The sequence below is a fragment of the Myxocyprinus asiaticus genome, chromosome 13 (genome assembly GCF_019703515.2).
Source record: "Myxocyprinus asiaticus isolate MX2 ecotype Aquarium Trade chromosome 13, UBuf_Myxa_2, whole genome shotgun sequence".
NCBI lineage: Eukaryota > Metazoa > Chordata > Actinopteri > Cypriniformes > Catostomidae > Myxocyprinus > Myxocyprinus asiaticus.
This window is the reverse complement of record NC_059356.1, coordinates 42,454,879-42,467,878: the sequence shown is the minus strand read 5'-3', so window position 1 is coordinate 42,467,878 and position 13,000 is coordinate 42,454,879. Positions and strand designations below refer to the sequence as shown.

The following is a 13,000-nucleotide window of genomic DNA, read 5'->3' as shown; positions in this document are numbered from 1 at the left end:
ACACAAAACTGTCATTCCACAGTATAATGTCACTGATCAAACTGCTATCAGACACACAAACTGCAGGCAAACACCTTTCAGTGTATCTATACAGTGCCAAAACATTTAAGTTTATATTCTTCATTTCTGTTTTTTTTAAGACAGAACAAATGTCCACTTTTACGTGTAGAGTAACTGTTTGAGTTTCCACTGTTTGAGTACATTAGCGCTTACCTCACCCCTTCCAGCAATTCTTCCAGCCTCCATGCCGCCTCCACACCGACTCCACCCCTTTTCTCAAGAGTTTATGTCTGGGTCTTCAAGCTTTAGGTCATATCTAGGCCATGTAACTCTAGATTTATGTCTATCTCTCTTTCTTAAGTGAGTGGGAGTATACATAATGGTGCACTTGATGTAGTCACTTTGGGGGAAGATGACTTAGAGAGATTCATTTGGGAATCTCTTTTGGAAATTGAGTTGACCGAGCAGAATGCTTCGACCACACTCACCTAAATTTGCTCCTCCCATGATCACACGTAGTGCTTTGCCGATTTCTCTTCGTGCATTTTGTATGTCCCAGGGGTTGATTCAAATTAAAATCTATTATTTCCATCATATAAAATTAATAATATCCATCAAAAAATTACAAATGATTATATGTTTATAACTATAATAATCTAAACAAAGAGTATAAAATATTTGAATATTTATTGTCAAAATTATTTCTATCATTTTTTAATTTTTTTTATTACGACTGTCCAACATTTGTGCCGTCATTTACAATTTTTGCTAACTTTATGCTAAGTTAGTGTACTTGTTTACCAAGTCAACAAAAGTGTCAGTGAAGTGCATGCTTGAGATGAGATACAAGACAAGTGATGTTTGAAGAAAATAATTTCAAAATTGAAGGTAAGTATCACTTGTGAGTGATTTTTATTAGCTGTTATTTCCAGTTAAGTGGTAATTTTACTAAATTAAGCGAAAAGTGTGAATTTTATTTAATTATGTGGATTTAGGTTACATAAAATGTTAGCTATGAAATTAGCCTTAGCAATTTTTTTTATTATTTTTTATTTAAAAAATGTGCAAAGAAATTAATAATAATAATAATTTTAAATAAAAAATAATAATAAATAATAAAACAAAAAAGTCCACAGTGCTAAAAGTGCCCAAAGTTGAAGAAACACCCATAAACAATGTTTTTAAATGTGTGTGTGTGTGTGTGTGTGTGTGTGTGTGTGTGTGTATATATATATATATATATATATATATATATATATATATATTCATCATCAACTCATCTCAGCTTAAAATTAATGCATAGTTCTCATTCTTTTTACATAAAGAACTGATGCTATTGGACATTATCGACTTTTGTGAGCATCTAAGTTAGTATTGGTCATTAATTTTATATGTTAAAATGTAACAATACCCTGAATGTATTTTTCTTAATCCTGCCCTTCATTTTCATGTTGAGTATCACATTGAATTACACTAACAATTTTCAAACACATGAGAATGCCTCAAGATCTCAAGCCTGCCATTGTACCATCATGCGATTATATTTTTCAGCCTTTGATAGATGTTACTAGAGATTTTGAGATGCTATCAAAAGATGGAAAAACTACCGTTAGAGCATAAAAGGATGTTTTCTATTTTTTGGCAGACCAGTCTGTGTGACTCTGGTGTTTAGCAATAAAGGGCAGCGATATCTACGAGTGGGGCTCGCTGTGCCTCTCTTCGGATCTTTGGCATGTTTGCGCAGGATGGTGGCAGATGAGGGCAAGATCTCTCCAGATCAGGTAACAGATGCACACACAGTTGCACACAGACAGTCCTCATCCATGCAAATAGTATATCACCTTCCCAAACTACTTCTTCGCTTTACATCCCTTATAAAACATACCATGTTACAGTGATGGTATCAGGTGGTAATATTATGGTACTTTGACATATTCTGCACCACAGTACTGAACGATTGCCATAATCATGTACAATTGTTATTTACACAGTGCTTTAAGGGACTTCAAAGAATACCATGGTATTACCATGGTACATGTTCTAAAAATATGGTATTATTACTATGGTGCCATGTCCAAAAATGGTACTTTTATTTTACATACAACTATGATATACTGGACATACAGTTCCCTATCTGTCACTCACTCGAAGTTGTGTCAATGTAGTGACACTAGGGGTCACTCTTGGGAGCCCGAAACACCTCTGGTCTTTGATAAAAGGCCAATGAAAATTGGAGAGTGGTATTTGCATACGGGTATAAAAGGAGCTGGTATGCAACAACTCATTCAGATTTTCTCTTCGGAACCGAACGGTCGATGTTCACTGAGCTGAATTCCCACGGCTGTTCATTCACCTCTGCTGGATCTGACGGCGCATTTCAGCAGCTTCTCCCTCCTCTGCACTGGTGTACTGCAGAGAACGCCCCTGGGCGCTTCGGCAGAAATAAAAGAGTATATTTCTCTAAAAGAGCGGCACAAACGGAACGTCTTTTTAAAGACGCGTCTTTTTAAATATACCTTTCCGTTTGTGTGTTATTCCTGGTTGCGGTCGTTATCTCTTGCCTTCTGATGGTCATGATCGCTGTCTTTCGTGTCTGGGCGCTACACACGTGGAGACAGCGTTTGTGGATGGATCATGTACTCATTGCGAGAACACGACCATGACAACGTTGTGGTCGCGGCTTGCCTTTGTAAGAAAGCAAGCCACCCCAGCAGCTAGCACTGGGGGTGATTTGGGGACCCCAATGGGACCACCTGCCGGGTATCCCCCCGCAGACCTCCCATTCCCCAGCACGCTCGTCAGCCCCGATCAGGCTTCCAGATGAGTCCGCCGGCGCCGGCTCGTCTCACGGCGAGTTCAACCTCTTGTTCGGAGCCCGCGAAGGTGATGAGCTCTCAAGTGCAGCAGTTGAGAGCGGGCTCGTCCAGTCGGACACAGAAGCCTCAGCTGGGCTCCCCCCCTCGGGTACAGTTGCCCAGTCACAGGCTGACGCAGAGATGACGGACATGATTTCCCGGGCAGCCGCGTTCCTGGGCTCGCGGCGCCGCTCACAGCCACGTCCCGCCCCAGCTCCTTTCGTCCCGGAAGTGCGCGAGGAGCTGACAAGGTCGTGGGAGGCACCTTTTACTGCCCGGTCCCGATCTTTCAGCTCCCCCGCCCTCACTACCTTCGATGGTGGGGCGGCCAGGGGCTATTCGGCGTTTCCCACGGTGGATAAGGCACACCTATGCCTGCAGAGCGCCGCCGCCTGGCGCGGGCACCCACAGCTCCCATCCAAGGCATGTAGGTTTACATCGTCCCTGACGGCCAAAGCCAACAGTGCCGCTGGACAAGCCACCTCCGCCCTGCACACCATGGCTCTCCTGCAAATCCACCAAGCCAAGGCGCTAAAGGAACTGCACGAGGGTAGTTCCGCCCCGGGATTGATGCAGGAGCTGCGCTCGACCGACCTCGCTCTCCGGGTGACGAAGATCACGGCGCGGACTCTCGGGCGGGCGATGTCCACCTTGGTGGTCCAGGAGCGCCACCTTTGGCTCAACCTGGTCGAGATGGGAGAGGCCGACAAAGCACGGTTCCTTGGTGCCCCCATTTCCCAGGTTGGCCTGTTCGGCGACACCATCGAGGACTTTGCCCAGCAGTTCTCGGTGGTGAAGCAGCAGACGGAGGCTTTCTGGCACATCCTGCCTCGGCGCGGCTCAAGATCCCGCACCCCGCCTGCTTGTCGCCAAGGCGTCCCCCTGCAGTGACTGCACCGGCTCTGCCACAGCCTGCCCCTGCGGCCCGGCCTCGATGGGCGACCCAGGGATGACGAAACCCACTGCTCTGGAGCTGGTAAGCAGACCACTCCATCCCCCGGTGGAGGGCCGGGAGGAGAATCTTTTGTTGCCTTTTCATTTAATTTCACCGCATGCCCAAGTGGCTACGGTACCCAAGAGTTCAGCAAAAGAGCAGTTTCCTTGTTCCCTGGGTCACATACCCGGTGCGCACGGTCGTCATCACGACCACCGTCCACCATTCCATTTTGGCAGGTTTGGCACTTCAGCGGCGGTCTCCCCGCCCCTGCGCGCCCAGCTGTGGCACAAATCCGCCCCCGATGTGACAGTCTCCATGGGTCACGAGGACAGGCCTCTTCTTCCCCCGTCCCAGGATGTTCCAGGGGTGGTCACAAGGAGCCAGGTAAGTGCTTCGATGTCCCTGAACTCAGCACGGCCACGACATGGCGTGGCACCTCAGGCTCCGCCCCGCCACAAGGCCCCACCCGCCGGTATGTCCGACAAGATTGTCCCCTTGGTCCCCCTCGCCCGGAGCTTGGACGCATGGCTTGCGCTTTCCAACCCATCGCGATGGCTGGTCCAGACCGTCTGACTCGGCTACGCGATTCAGTTCGCCAGGCATCCGCCCAGGTTCAGCGGCGTCCACTTCATCTCGGTGAAGGGCAAGAACACCGCTACCTAGCGCGCGGAGATTGCTACCCTCCTACGGAAGGGTGCGATAGAGCCTGTCCCTCCGGCCGAGATGAAGAAGGGGTTTTACAGCCCCTACTTCATTGTACCGAAGAAAGGCGGTGGGTTGCGGCCAATCTTGGACCTGCGAGTACTGCACCGGGATTTACACAGACTACCGTTCAAGATGCTGGCGCAAAAACGCATTCTAGCGAGCATCCAGCATCAAGATTAGTTCGCGGTGGTAGACCTGAAGGACGCGTACTTCCACGTCTTGATTCTACCTCGACACAGACCCTTCCTGCGGTTTGCATTCGAGAGTCGGGTGTATCAGTACAAGGTCCTCCCTTTCGGCCTGTCCTTGTCTCCTCGTGTCTTCACGAAGGTCACAGAGGCAGCCCTTGCCCCGTTAAGGGAAGTGGGCATTCGTATCCTCAACTATCTCGACGACTGGCTAATCCTAGCTCACTCTTGGGATGTGTTGTGTGCACACAGGGACCTGGTGCTCTCGCACCTCAGCCGACTAGGGCTTCGGATCAACTGGGGAAAAAGCAAGCTCCTCCCGGTTCAGAGCATCTCTTTTCTCGGCTTGGAGTTGGACTCAGTCTCAATGACGGCGTGCCTCACGAATGAGCGCGCAGTCGGTGCTGACCTGTTTGAAGGCGTTCAGACAGAAGACAGCGGTTCCACTGAAACTGTTTCAGAGGCTCCTGGGGCATATGGCATCCTCAGCGGTGGCCACTTCGCTTGGGTTGATGCATATGAGACCGCTTCAGCACTGGCTCCAGACTCGAGTTCCGAGATGGGCATGGCACCACGGGACACATCACATGGCCATCATGCCGGTCTGTTACCACCTCTTCAGCCCTTGGACCGACCTCACATTTCTACAGGCAGGCGTTCCCCTAGAGCAGGCCTCCAGGCGCATCGTGGTTACGACAGGCGCCTCCAAAACGGGCTGGGGCGCTGTATGCAATGGGCACGCTGCCGCCGGCTCCTGGATGGCCCCGCGGCTACGTTGGCACATCAACTGCCTCGAGTTGCTGGCAATTCTGCTCGCCCTGTGGAGGTTTCGGCCGTTGATCTAGGGCAAGCATGTGTTAGTTCGGACAGACAACACGGCAGCGGTAGCATATATCAACCGTCAAGACGGTTTACGCTCCCATTGTATGTCACAACTTGCCCGCCGTCTCCTCCTCTGGAGTCAGCAGCACCTCAAGTCACTGTGAGCCACTCACATCACAGGCGACCTCAACACAGCAGCGGACACGCTGTCACGGCAGGTTACCCTCATTGGAGAGTGGAGACTCCACCCTCAGGTGGTCCAGCTTATTTGGAGTCGATTCGGGCAGGCACAGGTAGACCTGTTGGCTTCCCAAGAATCCTCCCACTGCCCGCTCTGGTACGCCCTGACAGAGGCACCTCTTGGTATAGACGTGCTGGCATACAGCTGGCCCCCTGGACTACTCAAATATGCGTTTCCCCCAGTGGGGGAAACCTTCTTTCTTAGGAACAGGGCACCATCTGGCACCCACGACCAGACCTCTGGAATCTCCATGTCTGGCCCCTGGACGGGACGCGGAAGACTTAAGTGGCATACCACCCACGGTGGTAGACACGATCACTCAGGCTAGGGCCCCCTCTACGAGGCGCCTTTATGCCTTGAAGTGGCGTCTGTTCGCTAAGTGGTGTTCTTCCTGACGTGAAGACCCCCAGAGATGTGCAGTCGGATCGGTGCTTTCCTTCCTGCAGGAGAGGTTGGAAGGGCAGCTGTCCCCTCCACCTTGAAGGTGTATGTAGCCGCTATAGCGGCACACCACAACACAGTGGACGGTAAGTCCTTAGGGAAGCACGACCTGATCATCAGGTTCCTGAGAGGCGCCAGGAGGTTGAATCCCTTCAGACCGTGCCTCATTCCCTCATGGGACCTCTCTGTAGTTCTTCAGGGTCTACGGAGAGCCCCCTTTGAGCCCCTGCAGTCAGCTGAGCTTATGGCACTCTCTTTAAAGACTGCCCTCCTGACTGCGCTCACTTCCATCAAGAGGGTAGGACACCTGCAAACATTCTCTGTCAGTGAAACGTGCCTGGAGTTCGGTCGAGTGAGTGACAGATAGGGAACATCCTGGTTACTTGCGTAACCTCCGTTCTCTGATGGAGGGAACGAGACATTGTGTCCCTCCTGCCACAACGCTGGACTACCCGCTGAAATGGCCGGGACCTTGTCTCGGCTCCTCAGCACAAAACCTGAATGAGTGGTTGCATACCAGCTCCTTTTATACCCATATGTTTGGGGGAGTGGTATGCAAATATCAAAGACCAGAGGTATTTGGGGCTCCCAAGAGTGACCCCTAGTGTCACTACATCGACACAACGTCTCGTTCCCTCCATCAGGGAACGGAGGTTACGCAAGTAACCAGGACGTTATGCAATAAGAGAGCATTATCACCCTGTAATGGATAATGGTCATTTTGTAATGTTTTTTTTTTATTTTTTTTTATACTTTGTAGGTTTCATGTCCACTGTAATAGACATATTCAAATATGCTAATTTTATTTTGGAGGAAGAGGTTTTCCCTTTATTTACTGATAATATAATGACACATTGACATAGTGTCATTTTAATCCATTTGTAATTCTTAGTCCTCTGTACTTCTAGGTAATATTGACTGAGATCTACACAACAGGCTTCCAGCGCTCTTTCTTTGATAACGATGACTTGACCAGCATAGCAGAGAGTGACATCTATGCCTTCCAAGCTCCACCCCTTTACATCAGGGGCGGATCTGCACGAATCTCAGGTAACTGTGGGAAAATACTGTTGAAATGTCTTAGCACTACGGGTACGTATTAAATAATCTTTTACATTTTTGTATATAACCACAATGAAATAAAAGTATTTATGCTTCTGACAGTATAAATCATACATTTATCTGGATATTTAGAGTCTCAAATGCATTAAATGAATGTATAAGTAGCTATTGTTTTTGGTTCAATATGACCTGATGGTAGACTTATACATAGGTAACATATAAAGCAACAAGTTTGTTCACAAACATCAGTGCTACTGTACTGAACACTATATCTAGATCAGTACTTCAACAGGGCATATTGAGGGTGGGTGTTCTCTCACTTAAAAAAAACAACAACTTAGCAACCACATAGAACACCCTAGCAACCACATAGCATATGGTGACTTTGCATGAGCATTTTCTTCTGTAAATGTAAAAACTGTCTAGGTCTTCTCAAAGGTTTAGGAGATTTACTGTGGCTGTGCCCTGTGCAGTTGAGATCTGTGGAGAGAAGAGGTGTTTAATTAAGAATCTCTGTGAGTTTCTGCTGAGTGATCGTGCCTAATGCACACATACTGATTGCTCAGTAGGGCTCATCAATTGAGAAAAGAAAGCTTGCACAATATAAGAAGACCTTGAGATTGAATGCTGGGAAACACAGGCGTAATTATGTTCACCCATAAAACCGTCCCTCCTTGATTAAAAAGCCGAGCAGCCCTCTGTGTGTCTGTGACGAAACATGTGACCTTTCGCTGTAATGTGTTCATATCATGTAACATGTTTCACTGGTCATTACAGATGAGGTCTCATAAATCATGTTAAGTCATTGGCCAGTGTTTATGCAGATAATAGTGAATTATTAAAATATGTTTGATCAGTAGCTAGATTGAAGATGACTTTAATAAATGGATAGAGGTACATATTTTTCCTAATCATATACTAACGAGTGGCCCAGTTGTCAAGATGCTCATTGGGATGACGCCTATGATTTTGTCTTGGTGTTTTATCTTTGAATTGTACTTGACAAATATGCTTGTTAGCTCTGAAAACCATTACCAAGTTGAATGGTTGCATGTATAGTGGTGAATAGTATACTTAATTCGGCAATTATAAAATATATACAAGGAATCTGGTGCACATACAAACACTTTAAAAACAAAAACACATTAACAGTGATACCAGTCAAACAAATAGAATTGAAATCCTCTATATTTAAAAATGTGTGCAGCTGAACCCAGAATGACCCTTACAAAAAAGTAGTGTGGTGGTACCATGTTACAGTGATTTTAACAGATGGTAATACCATGGTATTTGGATGTATACCATGGCACTAAATGACTACCACATTCATAGACCATGGCATTTACATTGTACTCCAAGGTACTTCAAAGAATACCTTGGAATTACTATGGTACATGTTCCAAAAACATGGTATTACCATGCTAGCATGTCAAAAATAAATTACTTTTTCATACTTTTTTTGTGAATTTAGATTTAAAAAAAAAAAAAAGAAAAAGAAATGTATGGACCTTTAACTAGGAATGCAACGATACAACATTTGTGTGCCAATAGGATATATGATTATTTAGGACAACATCTGCAGATACGATATAAATAGTTTGGCAGTTTTGCTTTTTCATGCTACCTTGTTTCAAATCACTGATAATTAATTACACAACTTCGAAAGAAATATATATCTTTTTATACCGATCCCGATATCCGATTATTTAGAACAACATCTGCCGATACGACAGATAGATTGTTGGTTCTGCTTTTTTATCCTACCTTGTTTCAAATCACTGATAATTCATTACACAACTTCGCAAGAATTATTGTTTATTAATGTATTTATTTATATTTTATTTTTATACCGATGACCGATTATTAAGATCAACATCTACCGATACAATGCGGATAGTTTTGGGGTTTGGATTTTATTTTTACTACCTTGTTTCAAACCACTGATAATTACACAACTTCGAAAGACATTTAAATAATAACCACATTTATGAGCCGATACCGATATCCGATTATTTAGAACAACATCTGCCGATACGATACAGATAGTTTGTTGGTTCTACTTTTTTATTCTACCTTGTTTCAAATCATTGATAATTAATTACACAACTTCGCAAGAAATTTAAATAATTATAATTTTTTAACTCTGACACGATATCCGATTATTAAAATCAACATCTTCCGATACAATGCGGATAGTTTTGGGGTTTGGATTTTATTTTTACTACCATGTTTCAAACCTCTGTTAATTATAGTTCGAAAGACATTTAAGTAATAACAAAATTTGTGAGCCGATACCGATATCCAATTATTTAAAACTGCCAATAGAATACAGATAGTTTGCCGGTTCTGCTTTTTTATGCTACCTTGTTTCAAATCACTGATAAGTAATTACACAATATTTTGAAGAACAAAAAAAATTAGTATTATTCTCAAGTCTCGACATGTCTTTTTCTGAGTAACTGGTCTCAGTTATAAACAGAAAACTGAAACAAAAAGCACATCATTAACTCACATTAAATTAATTCTGTATTGTCTCTTATCAGACTCATATTAAATTCAGATTCTGAACTCACATTAACTAAATTCTAAATGATGAAACTTGTCCCTTTAAACCTGAAGCAGCCTCCACTTTAGCTTTAACAAACTCATCATACTCTTTGCTGTGTTGAGCTTTAAGGGGAGTAATCAGATCAGTTGTGTTTTTATGGTAGTTCCGCCTTGTGAAATTCTAGCTCAGCCAATTTAAAATAATTCCACACAAAAGACATTTTCTTGCACCTACAGCATGAGTAGTAGTAGGCTGAGTTTCCAGTGCATTTTTCCACCAGGAAATAATCGTCCCTGATTGTCGGCTGTTTTTAAAGATAATTGCTTATATTGGCCAATACGATGTTTGGCCGATACTTCTGTGCATCTTTACCGACAACCATTTTAGGCATTGTTTGGCCTTAGTTATGAATTCAGATATAAAGAGTTGGATTTCAGTAGATGTTTTTATTGTTTGTTTATTTATGTCTTGTATTGAAGTGATGTTTTTTGAGGGACATACAGTGCATCCGGAAAGTATTCACAGCGCTTCACTTTTTCCACATTTTGTTATGTTACAGCCTTATTCCAAAATTGATTAAATTCATTATTTTCCTCAAAATTCTACAAACAATACCCCATAATGACAACGTGAAAGAAGTTTGTTTGAAATCTTTGCAAATTTATTAAAAATAAAAAACGAAAAAAATCACTTGTACATAAGTATTCACAGCCTTTGCCATGACACTCAAAATTGAGCTCAGGTGCATCCTGTTTCCACTGATCATCCTTGAGATGTTTCTACAACTTGATTGGAGTCCACCTGTGGTAAATTCAGTTGATTGGACATGATTTGGAAAGGCACACACCTGTCTATATAAGGTCCCACAGTTAACAGTGCATGTCAGAGCGCAAACCAAGCCATGAAGTCCAAGAAATTGTCTGTAGACCTCCGAGACACGATTGTATCAAGGCACATATCTGGGGAAGGATACAGAAATATTTCTGCAGCATTGAAGGTCCAAATGAGCACAGTGGCCTCCATCATCCGTAAATGGAAGAAGTTTGGAACCACCAGGACTCTTCCTAGAGCTGGCCGCCCGGCCAAACTGAGTGATTGGGGGAGAAGGGCCTTAGTCAGGGAGGTGACCAAGAACCCGATGGTCACTCTGACAGAGCTCCAGCGTTACTCTGTGGAGAGAGGAGAACCTTCCAGAAGAACAACCATCTCTGCAGCACTCCACCAATCAGGCCTGTATGGTAGAATGGCCAGACGGAAGCCACTCCTCAGTAAAAGGCTCATGACAGCCTGCCTGGAGTTTGCCAAAAGACACCTGAAGGACTCTCAGACCATGAGAAACAAAGATTGAACTCTTTGGCCTGAATGGCAAGCGTCATGTCTGGAGGAAACCAGGCACCGCTCATCACCTGGCCAATACCATCCCTACAGTGAAGCATGGTGGTGGCAGCATCATGCTGTGGGGATGTTTTTCAGCGGCAGGAACTGGGAGACTAGTCAGGACTGAGGGAAAGATGAATGCAGCAATGTACAGATACCTGCTCCAGAGCACTCTGGACCTCAGACTGGGGCGACGGTTCATCTCCCAACAGGACAACGACCCTAAGCACACAGCCAAGATAACAAAGGAGTGGCTCCGGGACAACTCTGTGAATGTCCTTGAGTGGCCCAGCCAGAGCCCAGACTTGAACCCGATTGAACATCTCTGGAGAGATCTGAAAATGGCTGTGCACTGACACTCCCCATCCAACCTGATGGAGCTTGAGAGGTCCTGCAAAGAAGAATGGGAGAAACTGCCCAAAAATAGGTGTGCCAAGCTTGTAGCATCATACTCAAAAAGACTTGAGGCTGTAATTGGTGCCAAAGGTGCTTCAATAAAGTATTGAGCAAAGGCTGTGAATACTTATGTACATGTGATTTTTTCTTTTTTTTTTCCGTTTTTTATTTTTAATAAATTTTCAAAGATTTCAAACAAACTTTTCACGTTGTCATTATGGGGTATTGTTTGTAGAATTTTGAGGAAAATAATTAATTTAATCCATTTTGGAATAAGGCTGTAACATAACAAAATGTGGAAAAAGTGAAGCGCTGTGAATACTTTCCGGATGCACTGTATCCTTGAAGATCTATGGAGGTAAATTCATGACTAAAGTCTTTGAAGCATTAAAGCATGTTGAATTGCTCTAATCGAAAAAAATAAATGCATTGTATTATCAGTGCTTGCATTTAAATGCGTTGAATTTACAGTGCTTGCATTTTGGGAGGCTGAAATTTAACCTGGTTGTATTTTTAAGCATTGAATATTTCATTTGGAAACATTTCACAACTAATTTCATTATTAAAAATTAAACGATAAATATTCACCTTCCAAAGTTCATTTCCAAAATATTCAGTTCATTTGAAAACACCATCTAGATTTTTCGACAGGTAAAATTCAGCCTGTTCTTTTTCGCTTAACAAAATTCGCTTCCTCAAATTCAGTGGTTCAAATTCGGTTGGAAATTCAACCTTCCACATCCGGGAACTGCGGGAAAAGCAGCAGAGTACCGATGCACAATCTCAACCTAGTGTTATTCGTTCTCACCAGTAGGTGGTGCAATGCAATCGGATGTTGACTGCTGAAGACCAAAGCTACAGAAAGAACAGCCGTGTACGTTTTGATAGTTTGTTTTTAAAGATTTGATCGCACGGACTGGGAGATGTTCCGGTCCGCCTCTGATGACGACATCGAGCTTTACGCTGATAGCGTAATGTGTTTCATCAGAACGTGTGTAGAGGAAGTGATTCCGACCAGAACTGTGCGAATCTATCCGAATCAGAAGCCGTGGATCAACTGCGATGTTCGCGCGGCACTTAATGTGCGGACCTCCGCTTTTAATTCCAGGAACGCGGAGGAGCATAAACAAGCCAGTTATGCCCTCCGAAAAACTATCAAAACAGCAAAACGCCAGTACAGGAGCAAGATTGAAGGACAGTTTAACACCACCAACTCTAGAAGCATGTGGCAGGGAATTAACATCATCACGGACTTTAAAGGGAATAAAAACTCCGCCATGAACACCGCTGCCTCTCTACCGGATGAGCTAAATACTTTTTATGCTCGTTTCGAGGGAACTAACACCGCCCTCGCGGAGAGAGCTCTCACGGCCGAAGCTACAGAGGTTAGTTCACTCTCCGTCTCTGTAGCGGATGTAACCCGATCCT

At 44.4% G+C, this 13,000-nt stretch overlaps 1 protein-coding gene across 1 annotated transcript in view; it reads left to right on the top strand.

Moving 5' to 3' along the window:
• LOC127450011 (ubiquitin carboxyl-terminal hydrolase 43-like) overlaps positions 1-13,000 on the top strand; it is a 133,445-nt gene that overhangs the window by 73,363 nt on the left and 47,082 nt on the right. The window contains exons 5-6 of the mRNA XM_051713705.1: positions 1,646-1,781; positions 7,098-7,239. Of these exons, the coding sequence (XP_051569665.1) occupies positions 1,646-1,781; positions 7,098-7,239 (278 nt within the window). The remainder of the gene's footprint in view (positions 1-1,645; positions 1,782-7,097; positions 7,240-13,000) is intronic.